This window comes from Rhinolophus hipposideros (assembly GCF_964194185.1).
Source record: "Rhinolophus hipposideros genome assembly, chromosome: 16".
NCBI lineage: Eukaryota > Metazoa > Chordata > Mammalia > Chiroptera > Rhinolophidae > Rhinolophus > Rhinolophus hipposideros.
In genome coordinates this window covers 48159358-48172235 of record NC_138062.1, presented here as the reverse complement: position 1 = coordinate 48172235, position 12878 = coordinate 48159358, and the positions used below count along the sequence as shown (strand labels likewise).

The window sequence follows — 12878 nt, the reverse complement described above, 5'->3', positions numbered from 1 at the left end:
TTCTAGGGTTACGTAGTGTTTAAATAAGCTCGTTAGCTTACTTAACCTGGACCAGAGTAAGTGCTCAAATGTTTGCTGCTGTTATCACTATTGCCCGTACTATTATATTACTATCATCACCCTAGACACCTTTCCAACATCTAACCCCTTCCCTTCACCTGATGTTTTTCTGCAGAAATATGTTTCCACCCAACCTTGTGGAGGCCTGCTTCAAACAGGTCAGGGGGGAAGTACAGAGTTTGATCAGGGAGGCTGGGAGGGTAGGGGGAGCTTGCTGCTGAGTGAATGGTCCAAGGGTGAGGGGCGGGAAGATGGGCCTGACAGAGCAATGGCCATTGGTGTGATGATCAAGGGAGGGGTAGAGAGAAGGACGTAGGCCAAGGGCTTCCTTGTACCAAGGGAATGGTACTAGAGGAGGAACCAAGGCTTCTGCCTGTAGGAGACAGGCCCACAAATCTGTCCAAGCATTGCCCACAAATCGTGTGCAAAATGCAGACTCTACACTCATTCTTCCATGCACTGTTCACTTACTCATTCACCTATTCATTTACTCATTTTTCTGTGCATTAGTCAAATCATTCATTCTCGTTCAGATCTCCTGAGTAAGACTCTCTAGGGTGTGGGAACCAGGGATTGGTGTTTGAAAGACGTTTCTCCAGGTGATTCTGATGCATTTGGCTCCATATTTCAGTTCAAGACACAGTACAGCACGAGGTTGGTAACCAGGACTGTTGTGAGGACAGAGAACGGATCCGAGCAGAGCGTCTCCACGCCTCCTCCATCTTCAACGGAGAATGGAACCAGCATCCTGGAAAATGTCACGCGGGCCTTGGGCACCCTGCAGGAGGTGCTGACCTTTGAGGAGACGGTGCCTGTGTCTGGCTCGGCCAATGGCATCAATGCCCTGGGCCTTGTGGTCTTCTCTGTGGCCTTTGGGCTGGTCATTGGCGGCATGAAACACAAGGGCCGAGTCCTGCGGGACTTCTTCGATAGCCTCAATGAGGCTATCATGAGGCTGGTGGGCATCATTATCTGGTGAGTGCTGGGCTATGATAGGGTGACTAGTGATGGCACAAGGGAAGGATGGAGCCAGGGCGGGGAAGTCAGGCTGTGGGGCAGCTGCTGATGGGGTCACTGGGACCATTTGGCCAAAGTCATTTATATTATATATGTATTGATTAATTCACTTACTCATTCGTTTTAGTATTCATTCATTCCTTTCTGCAATGATTTATTTCCTCATTTACTTCCTTGTTCATCTATTCATTCACTCACTCATTTATTTATACGTATTCTTTCATGCATTGATTCATTCATTTTCTCATTTATTCATTCTTCTATGCATTGATTAATTCATTCATTCATATATCCATTCACTGATAAATTTATTCATGAACTCATTCATGCATTGGTTAAACCATTGATTGATTAATATATTTGTTGACTCAGTCATTTATTCATTTGGACTCATCCTTTGACCCCCTTATTCATCTCTGCCTTTGTTATATCCTCGCTCACATATTTCCTGCATTCATTCATCCATTCACTTAACACATTCGTTCACTCACCCAGTTGTTCATGTCTCATTTGCTCATTTTATTTTTTATCCATTCACTAATTATTCCATAATTGATTGATTGATTCATTTATTCTTTAAATTCCTTCACACCTTCACCAATTTCTTTACTCATTCATCAGACATTTTCCCAGGCTCACCTTCACCTTGACTCTGGAATACAAAGATGCATTAAATTCAGTCCTTGTCCTCAAAGAGCTCACAAAGTCTTGGGAAGACAGACACATACTAAACAATATACTACAAGGTGGAAGGTTGTGTAGCAAAGGAACATTACAAAGTATTGGGAACATGGAGAAGTGAGCCAATGAAGGGATATGTGGTGAACTCTGCCTGGGAAGGGGAGAAGGGAGTCATTGAGAAGGTCACCTATTAGCTGGGCCTGAGGAATAGGGGAGAGGCACTTCAAGCAGAGGGAAGAGAACATGCAAAACTTAAAAGAACCCGAGTTGTTTGGAGAGTGGTGAGGACTTCAAGAAGGCGGGAGTGTATGTTAACTTGGGAGTGGTGGTGGAACATGTTCACAAGACTGTTGGGGAAGACTGTATATCATCCCAAATAATTTAAAAGTAGGAGGCTACAGGCCAAGTTAAGAGCTTGGAAAAGCAGCTGAGAGGAAAGGGAAGAGGGGCTTATTAAGGATAACAAGAAGATTGAGAAAGGGTATTGAAGGCTCAACTGAATGGGGAACCATGAGTTTCTTCTAGTGGTGTCATTGGCATTGTTGGGGAAAGTATCCACATGGACCAGGTGGCTGAGTGGAGGAGGAAACAAGATCCCCAGTTGAGGAATTTTACAGAGGATGAGGTGGAAGGATGGAGGTGAGGGAGTTGGGAAAGGGGTTTACAGAGTAATCATAGAGGTAGGTCAAGACTTGGAAATATAACAACAACCACTGACCCGGGCTTAGCCTGAGCCCAGCTTGGGGAACACAGATAGGACTGGTGAGGTCCCCCGATCCTCGTTCCCACAGCCTTAGTTTGAGCATGGTCATTTCTGACCCAAGCTATTGCACCAACTTACCAAGAGGCCCCACTTCCTCCAGTACATCCACATGACAATGACCAAATGTAGACTTCAATTTCTAAGGAGAGAGGGATAACAATTGAAGCCTGGTGATGGTGGAAAGTTGGCACAGCTGGCAGAAACTCACAAGAGTAAGAAATGGGCTGGTCTGTGGGGAGAAAACAGGTGAGCCCCCAATGAATTTGCTGCTTCTGTCTCCTCTATTCTCCTTTTACTCACTGCTCTAGCCACACTGGCCTCTCTGCTCCTCCGATACTCCCAGCTAATGCTTATCTCAGGGTCTTTGTACTGTGCCTGCAATGTTTCCCCTTAGATATAATGGGTGCTTCTCATCGTTCAAGCCTCAGCTTAAATGTCACCTCTTCAGAGAAGCCCTCCCCGACCTCTCACGCTAAGCAGCCCCACTCAGTGACTTTCTTTTGCAGTTTTCACCACCTGAAGCTTTTAATTACACATCTCCACATGTACCACCGATTTCCTTCATTAGAATGTAAGCACCATCAGGGCAGGGACCGTGTGATTGGAACGTAGTAGGTGCTCAGTAGATATTTGTTGAGTGAATGAATAAATAGATAATTTGATAAGACAGGTTGTTTGAAATGTCCATGGGAAATCCAGGAGAAATAGTTCAGGGCTGGTGAATGAGTGAGAATATGCACTTACAGGACAGACAATAGGGGTATAAAAATGGCAAATGTAGAACAAAGAATTGGGGACAACAAATAAGGAAAGATAGAGGGCTAGATATGACAGTTGTCTGGGCAGTGTCTAGGGAAAGAATCCTGAGGACAGTGACGTAATGGCGGGGGTTACTTGAATGGGGGAGTGGATGAAGGTGAGACCTTAGAAGATTGCATGCCCTGGAGTTATAAGAACTTTTCTGCTGTCTGGGGTTGAGCTGTGGGTGAGTAGCAAGAGAAGGTGGGATGCATTTGTGGGGACCAACCCCATTTGTTAATGTATGGGGAAGGGTGGGGTGGAGTAGGGTGCTGTACGGTGGGTACTTCCTGGCTCTAGGGTCTTATATGGGCAAAGCCTTTGGGGACGCCAGCTCCAGGCTTGTAGGGGAAGTCATAAAGGGGCCCTGACAGGTGTCTGGCTTGGCCCAGGTATGCACCTGTGGGCATCCTGTTCCTGATTGCTGGGAAGATCCTAGAGATGGAAGACATGGCCGTCCTGGGGGGTCAGCTGGGCATGTACACCCTGACCGTCATTGTGGGATTGCTCCTCCATGCTGGCGGTGTCCTGCCTCTTATCTACTTCCTCGTCACCCACCGGAACCCCTTCCCCTTCATTGTGGGCATGCTGCAGGCCCTCATCACCGCCATGGGCACGTCTTCCAGGTATGGCCTTATCCCCCGCCACTGGTACCACTGGCACCCTTCCTAGGTTCATTGTCTTTCACGGGCCCGTCTAGGACACCCACACTCCCTCCATTATGGAACCTCTTCTGAGTTGTTCAGTAATGTCAGGGGCTCCTGAAGTTCTCCAGGTGGTTCACCTGGGCATCAGTCTTTGTCCTGCCCTGGCTCTCCTGACCCCTTTTGCTCCTTTCCTGTGTCTCTGTTTTATATGGAGGAGAACCAGCTGCCAATTTTGAGGTTAGAATGAAAGTTTCAACAAGCCCCATGTTTTCAGTCATTTTCTAGCTCAGAGTGTCTCGCTTCTTTTGAGATGGTGTCTGGAAGCTCTCTTGGTTTCCTTCTCCTTTTGGAGGGGGTTTCAGGTGGTTATTAAAGAGCTCATTTCCCCCCATCATCCAAATTCAAAACAATTTAAGACGTATCTTTTTTATTTATGTATTTATTTATTTTTTTGTATATATATATTTTTAATTAGTTTCAGGTGCACCAAACAATGTAATAGTTAGACATTTATGATTTATATCCCTCACACAGTGACAACCCCCCAGGTCATGGATGTTAACTAAACTTATTTAGGTAATAATTTCACACCATATATATATATATACACACACACACACACACACACACATATATATCAAATCATGTTGTAAACCTAAAATTAATACATTATATGTGAATTATATCTCAATTAAAAATAAATACTTGAACAGGAAAAAAAAAGACGTATCATAAACATCAACAAGATGTTTGTGATAAGAAAAATACCATTTTTTTATTGCCCATAATGCTGATTAGAGAATGTGCCTTTTGATCTGTGGCCAAGTAGGATTGGTGCCATTGTACCCCAGAATTAAACTCACCTGGTCACCACAGGGCTGGACACCCAAAGGCCCTCCGTATAGGTTCAGGCTTCTCACTGCATGACACAAAGCTGACTAGACAGAGCACATGTTTTGTGAACTGGCTGACCCCAAATGAGATGCCTACTCCTTTGACTAAACTCACCAATCAGTTAAGTCACTCTTCCTCCTCTGGGAAGTGGTGGGGAGAGAGACAGAGAGGGTTAGTGTAGCTGAGGTCACTCCCAGACCAAACATGGGGAATCGGGAATAGGGGTCCTCTGTAACACTCCTCTCTTAGCCCTGAGTGGTGGCAAGTCAGACGACCCTTAGTCCTCTCCTTTCTGGAAGTGGATAGCTAGAGTGAACTAGTGGCATGAATTAGTCTAGTAATTGGCCTTGTTATTGGCTTTAAGTGGGTCAAGAGACCTTCAGCCTGGAGGACCCCATTGCTTTGTACTCTGTGTCCTGAGGAGTCCCTCTTCCTTGTGCAGTTATCCATGTCTGAAATGTTAGAGACCTGCCATCCGCCCTCTCTCTGCCTCCCACCTGGCCTCCCAATGTTCTCAAGGGGAGCCCTCCTTTGGTCTATTGCTGCTCCAGCCCCACCCTGCCATGCCCTGCTCTCAGCCCCCTGGGCTCTCTCTTCCCCAGCTCCGCGACACTGCCCATCACCTTCCGCTGCCTGGAGGAGGGCCTGGGTGTGGACCGCCGCATCACCAGGTTCGTGCTGCCCGTGGGGGCCACTGTCAACATGGATGGCACTGCCCTCTACGAGGCTCTGGCTGCCATCTTCATTGCTCAAGTCAACAACTACGAGCTCAACCTGGGCCAGATCACAACTATCAGGTGAGATGGTCTTGGTGGGACCCACCAGCAGGTGAGACCTAAGAAGTCATTAGCTTGGCTAGGGGAAGAGGGAGCCTCCGCTCCAGGTCAAAGGAGACCTTGGATGTTAGAGGGGGATGTGGGCAGGGCCCAGTCACCCAGGCTGGATGAGGGTCAAGGTGAGACTTCAACCTGAGGCTGTGTGTTCTAGCAAGGTGTTCCAGTCAGATCTCCTGTCTCATGCTATTGTGGGAGATCCCTTTGTCCAGTATTTTCCAAAGTATGGCTGTGGGGACAAAGCCCCAGAGAACAGTTTCCAGGCTCTCACCCTCACGTGGAAAGGTGCTGGCTCGGGTAGTAAATGGCCATCAACTGTGATTGGATGGCCATCAGCTGTGGCTAGTTGGCCATCAGCTGTAACCAGTGAGCCATTGCCCGCTAATATAACTGCAGTGGCTACACTAGCAGAAAATGGGGGCTAGCAAGAGTGGATTGCAGAGAGGCGGATGCCGCCAGCGAGAATATAGTGCTATGACTCCCCTACTTATGGCTCCGTGGGTGTTCCTTTTTGGCCTCACCGTATCCTGTGTTCTTATGTGGGGAGCAGGACAGGAGGCCATCCTGCATGACAAATGGCGCAGAGAGCAGGGTCTCCCGCACGACAATGGCTGATGCATCCTAATAACCTGAGGCTTTTGTTAAAAATACAGATTCCTGGGCCCCATCACCCAACGGTTCCAACTTAGTCATTGTAAAAATAACAGCAAACATGATCATTTCCTTCAGACTTTTGCAGGGAAGTGTTCCTTGAATACCCGATTTAAAATTGCCGTCTGGGCTTTCTTAGGCTGAACCATTTCCTCATAGCACCATCTGCCTTAGTGTATATTTTACTTATTCATCTTGCTTATTGCTTGTCTTCCCCACTAGATTGTAAGCTCTGTTTGGGTAGGGATTGTCTTCTATGGGAATTTCTATAGGTGTCTAGCATGTGGTAGATGCTCAATAAATATTAGTTGAAAGAGCTAATCTATGGAAAGCTCTGTGAACAATTTTGTTTAAAGTACCTTTGCGTTCATTCGTTTGATCCTCACAACACCCGGAGGTGGGTAAAATCATCATTATTGTTTTAGAGAGGAGGACGTGGAAATCGAGGCAGGTTAAGTCACTTTCCCAAGGTCACCTAGTGGGAAGAGGTAGAGAGAGCCAAAAGTCCAGTAACCTCGGAGCACAGGGTGGGAGGAGTGATGGATGGATGGGAGGAAGGAACAGATATTCAAGGAAGCTGGGCTGGGAAGCAAAGGTATATGTGGGCAAAGATTTGAGATTATCTTGCTCAGGTGAAGAGTCTGAGTCAGCAGACCCTACTTCCTTCTGTCCCACATTCAGCGTCCCCATGCTGCCTCCATGTGAGCAGGAAGTACTTGGAGCTCGTGGGGCTGGTGTTCCTATTCCCTATTTCCCCTGACACAGGTCTCGTAAATGTTGAATGTTAGGGAATAGCTTCTTGTTCAATCAGTCAGCAAATACTTATTGTAGTAGTACAGACAGCCCCAGGAGCCTGGCTGTGAGACACACTCATGATTGTGCACTGGGTCTCTGGAAGTCGATGACACAGCAGACTCAGGGTCCTGGGAATGTGCCACTGAGGATTTTCCTCATGGCCTGGGCTCCTGGTGGTAAGGACTCTGCATGGATTCCCAGCAGAGGCTGGCTGGGACCTGCTGGACACAGGTCTGCAGGGCTCTGCTCTTATACAGGGATTTGTTGTTGGAGGAAGAAGACAGACTCGTGTGACACCTGTGCTGATAGAGGCTCAAGGGTCAGTTTCTTGGCTGGTTGGGAATTCCTACTTTGGACTTGATCTGGACTTAACTCAAAGAAGTTCAATTTGGCTTCTGGGATCCAGCTGCAATGAGCTCATCCCATTGAGAGTATGCCGTGTGCCTCCCGAGGGCACCCACAGGTCACTGTTTATGCCAGCGCTGGTGTTTAGGGGAGATAGTCTCTCTTAGTTAAAATAATGATGATAATGACCCTTCTGGAAGTCCCATTCATGAAGCACTGTGCTCTTTTACTGCTCTCAATAATCCCACAAGGTAGGTATATGTCTCCCATTCTACAGATGAGGAAACAGAGGCTCTGAGTTTATGTCCAAGTTATATGGCTAATGATTGGAGTCTGCTGGACCATTCTCTGTCCACCAACCCAAGCGTTTGCTCAATCACTGTTCTGATAGAAACGTCGTCTGGGCTAAGTGTCCCGAGTGGTTCCACGTTGGTAATTGTAAAATTTGGGAAGGGACTTCAGAGGCCACCAGAGAGAGGGGTGCCAACTCCAGGACATTGACACATTTCCTGGTGAGCTCAGTGGCTTTAGAATTTTTAGCACACCATGCCAGGCAATCAGAGTTGATGCCGTAGCTAAAACCTAACTTATCTTGATCCACTCTGTCCCTCTGCTGGATAGTGGACCACCATTTCTCTCATCTCCCATGGGTTCTACATTTTAGTTTTCCAAAACCGTGTGTAATTTTTTCTTTTTAAAATTTACTCAGCATCACAGACAATTTCTTCTTTTGGCTGTAAACTTGGCCCGTCTTCCAGAGTTTCATTCCCGGCAGCTGGATCTGTACTGACCTACCTACTTTCAGTAAATGTGCGTACAGGGAACTCTAGCTTCTGGTTTACAGCTGCTGCCTGGGCTGATGCTTCTCTCCTCTTCCAGCCTGCGAGGTGGCTTAAATACCTACTTTTGCATCTACAATATGAGTTGTCTAAATGTCCCAAATTCCATCATTAGATGGATTCCAGATCCCAGCAAAGGATAAGAGGACCGATCTGCATTGGCACTCAATGAAAGTCACTTTGGACCTACTTTTTATTTGGGGTATTTTACTTTAAGGTGCCCTAGGGAACTGACCCTTTCCCTCTGTAGTGCCCTTTCTCACTCTCTTCCTCATTTCTCTCTTCCTCCTCCTGCCCCTCTGTGTTCTCTCTCTCTCCATTTGTAGTATTACAGCGACAGCAGCTAGTGTTGGGGCTGCTGGCATCCCCCAGGCGGGTCTGGTCACGATGGTCATTGTGCTCACGTCGGTCGGCCTGCCTACTGAAGACATCACGCTGATCATAGCTGTGGACTGGTTCCTGTGAGTATGTCAGACCCTGCCTCTGTCTCTCCGCGACCCACTGCTTTCCCTGCAGGAATCCCCCCACCCCAACCTGTGGGCCCTGATTCCAGCAGACACAGTGTGCTAGGATTTTAGAATAAAGGGAGGGCCTTGGAGAATACTCCAAACTATGGCCTGTGGGTCCCAAATTCCATAGAATTAACCTTGGGAAGTAGGGTAGAGAGGAGACAAGCAATAGGGGCTTTACCCATCATCCAGAAAGGCTGCCTTTTTACCTATTTTATGTAGAAGTCACAAAAAGGTGATCCGTGAGACAGAGCTGGCTTGCAAATATATATATATTGAAACAACTATGTGACTTGGAGCTGATGGAGCTGATGGAGCTCCAAGAGCTCTTATTTATTTATTTATTTATTTATTTATTTATTTATTTATTTATTTATTTAAGTGTGTTTTTCCAGGACCCATCAGCTTCAAGTCACGTAGTTGTTTCAATCTAGTTGTAGAGGGCGCAGCTCACAGTGGCCCATGCGGGGATCAAACCGGCAACCTTGTTGTTAAGAGCACTGCACTCTAACCAACTGAGCTAACCGGCTGCCCCCAACAAATATATATTTTTTTAAAGTCTCAACTTTTAAAACAGGAGGTTTACATAAAATAAATATGGACCTCCTCATTCTATATGCTGTTCCGATCACAACCCTTAATTTTCTATATTGGATGTTTACGTCCTTAAAAAATTTCATTGCTGAGATCAAATGTGAGCATATCAGAGCTGGTCCATTTTGCATTTGTTAGGAGGGGAACCTGAGGACAGAGAGGGGGAGGGACCTGCACGGCTAGGGATTGGACTGGAATGTGAACCCCCGATTCTCAGACACAGGGAACCCCCTGTGCTTCATCGTCTCCCCTGTAGTGCTCTTCAAGCCTTGGTTAATGGATGTACCTGGTTAATTCTCTCTCCCCTCCTCTCCCTTCCTCTTCCCTGCCTAGTGACCGACTTCGCACAATGACCAATGTGCTGGGGGACTCCATTGGAGCAGCAGTTATTGAGCATTTGTCTCAGCGGGAGCTGGAGCTACAGGAAGCTGAGCTCACCCTCCCCAGCCTGGGGAAGCCCTACAAGTCACTCATGGCACAGGAGAAGGGAACGTCCAGGGGAAGGGGAGGCAATGAGAGTGCTATGTAAGGGCGGTAAGCGCGGACGCCCCATTGCCTGAAGGACCGTGCACTGAACACACATGTTCTGCCTGGCATGTTGGGGGGAAACTGAGATAAAGGAGCAGGAATGAAAGAATGTACGTGGTCTTTGTTTCTGTCTGAGCCTATGCTGAAAACTTGAGGGAGGGTGGTGAGCAAGGCAGAATGGAAATGTTTTCCCTGGAGTTGGGGGTTCAGGAATCTGCTGGTTCAATAAGGTGAGGGGTCATCTTATGTTCCTTATTTTCACAAGGAGCAGCAGAATTGAAGGAGATAAAGGAAAACCACTATTTCTCATAATAAAACAATATTCATGGCCTCTGTGTTGATGGGGTCCCCAAGACTAGCTTCAGGTTTGATGACTGGTTAGGACTCACAGAACTCAAAAAAGCTGTGATGCTCATGTTTATGGTTTATTGCAGTGAAAGGGCACAGATTAAAATCAGCAGAGGCAAGAGAAAATATGGGGTATGTGTCATATGGGGTGTCATACAAGGTCTCTAGTCCCGCTCCCTGCACAAGAACACAGGATATGGTGAGGCCAAAAAGGAACACCCACGGAGCCATAGATAGGAGAGTCATACTACTATATTCTCGATGGCGGCTGGGTTGGAGACTCAGAAGCAGGAGCCATACGATCTGCAACCTGCTGTCCACTTGTCTCTGCTAACCAACTCCACTTGCTAGCTGCAATCCGCCTCTTTGCAATCTGCAATCCACACTCTGCCACACCACGCCACGCCACACCTTGCTAGCTTAGCCACGGCAGTTATATCAGTGGCTAATGGCTAACCGGTTAACAGCCAATGGCCAACTAGTCACAGCTGATGACCATCTACTACCTGAGCCAGCACCTTTCCACATGAGGCCGAGAGCCTGGAAACTGCTCTCTGGGACTCTGTCCCCAAAGCATGATCCAGGAGACACAGGATGTGAGCATCCAGTTGTCTGCTCTTAATGGAACTACATGGATAGCACTAATTCTCCCACCAACTGTGTGTGACAACATGGGTGAAGTACTGCCAGCCAGGGAAGTTCACCTGGGCCTTGGTGTCCAAGGTGTTTATTGGACATCTGTTGTATAGGCATGGAGTGCCTGCTGACCTTAATTACTCATTCTGTAGTCTCCCCAGAAGTCAAACTAATACAGCATTGCCCGGGGCCTGTGGTGAACAAAAACGGATTCACTATAAATTACACTGTCAGCATAGATTACTTCAAGACCCCAAGTATACAAGGACACTTTCATCAGGCAGGATATTCCAAGGCTCAGAGGTCACCTCCCAGGAACCAGTCAAGTTCCAGTCCTTTCTTTGGGATGTGCAGGCTTTGAGCACCCCTCGCCCTCTGAGTTAACCTTTAACTTCATATTCTCCATGGTTGGAAATCGAGGAAGCAGCTTCTAGTGGGGATGAGTAGCTGGAAATTGTAGCCTGACCTCTTGACTCCTGAGAGGAATTGCCCCAGAAAACCCATGCTAGCCCCAGGGGGTTCTGTGTCTTCTTACTACACAACAGTGGACATTGGCCTCTTAGCATTATTTTCCTACAATCTAATGAAACAGGTGGGATGTTAAATGAGACCTTAATAAAGGCTTGGGGAAAACACTAATAAACAGAGAGGAACATGATTCCAGCGGTCATGGGTAAAACTCAACTTCAGGGGCCGACCTGGTGGCTCAGGTGATTGGAGCGCCATGCTCCTAACACCGAGGTTGCTGGTTCGATTCCCATATGGGCCAGTAAGCTGCACCTTCTATAGCTAAGATTGTGAACAACAGCTCTCCCTGGAGCTGTGCTGCCGTGAGCAGTGGGAGGTTCGCATGAGCTACTGTGTGCTGCCGTGGGCTACTATGTGCTGCCAGGAGCCGCTGGTGGCCAGTGTGAGTGGCTGGCAGTCAGCGTGAGTGGCCATGAGCGGCCAGCGTCCATCGTGTACGGCTGACTGATGACCAGAAACCGACCGCCTCACCCCTGGGGGAGCACAAGGCTCATACCAGCATGGGCCAGAGAGCTGTGTCCCACACAACTAGACTGAGAAACAGCGGTTTGAAACGGAGTGGGTGGGGGGGGAGAGGCGGAAAAAGGGGAAAAAAACAAAAAACAAAACCTCAACTCCATGACCCTTTTGTCCAGGAAACATGACTTTTTTTTTCTTTTAAATCAAATTAAGTTTCACTTAGCATCTATCTCTCCCAAAGAAGGGAGGGAAATTCAAGCACAGGTAAGTTTTGAGATGCCTCCCTTCCTCCTAGCAGCATTCTTTAGGATCCTAAAAGAACAGTTGGGCATAGGCAATTGTAAGAACTTGGAAGAAAGGCTCCAGAATTCTTGCAGTCACCATGGAGACATTTACGGTCAGAGACTGAAAATAGTCCATGCGAAGGCAAGAGGTTCCTCTGTCTATTGCCAACAAAAGTCCTCAATCTGAGATGCAGAAAGAGGAGAGACTTTATGCAGGTGAACAGTTTGCAAACCGAGGAAATGCAGCCTCTGGTGGAAACCAAAAGTGTGCTCTGTGGAGACAGAAGGGAGGCTGCCTTTTATCGAGAGAGGTCCTGCCCTGGTTCTTGATTGGTCCATTTATGCAAATGAGGAATCCAAATTTGCACAGTCTGATTGGTCAGCTTTGTGTGTCCTGATTAGTCATTACGGAGCTGCTCTGATTGGTTAGTATAGATAAAAATGAGGACATGACACAGTTCCAAGATGGGGCAGGTCTCAACCTATCTGAGACTTTGGAAGATGATACCAGGAACTCCCTTTTGGCAAGAACACAGTACAGGAGGCTGGAAGCCCAGTGGGAGGCTATTTCCTGAAATGCAGAGTGTGTAAGAGATCTCTGTCAGCAATGGCTGCTAGACTCTTTATGATTTTGTGCCCACTAGGAGTCCTTGGCAGGTATGTTTTTTC

General features: G+C 47.3%; 1 protein-coding gene across 8 annotated transcripts in view; it reads left to right on the top strand.

Moving 5' to 3' along the window:
• The window catches only part of SLC1A6 (solute carrier family 1 member 6), a 103250-nt gene extending 92968 nt beyond the window's left edge, over positions 1 to 10282 (top strand). For all 8 annotated transcript variants that reach the window (XM_081077053.1, XM_081077054.1, XM_081077052.1 and 5 more), the window contains 6 exons: positions 176 to 218; positions 692 to 1035; positions 3712 to 3945; positions 5463 to 5657; positions 8650 to 8784; positions 9760 to 10282. In XM_081077053.1, the coding sequence (XP_080933179.1) occupies positions 176 to 218; positions 692 to 1035; positions 3712 to 3945; positions 5463 to 5657; positions 8650 to 8784; positions 9760 to 9955 (1147 nt within the window). In that variant the 3' untranslated portion in view covers positions 9956 to 10282. The remainder of the gene's footprint in view (positions 1 to 175; positions 219 to 691; positions 1036 to 3711; positions 3946 to 5462; positions 5658 to 8649; positions 8785 to 9759) is intronic.
• The last annotated feature ends 2596 nt before the right edge of the window (positions 10283 to 12878 follow it).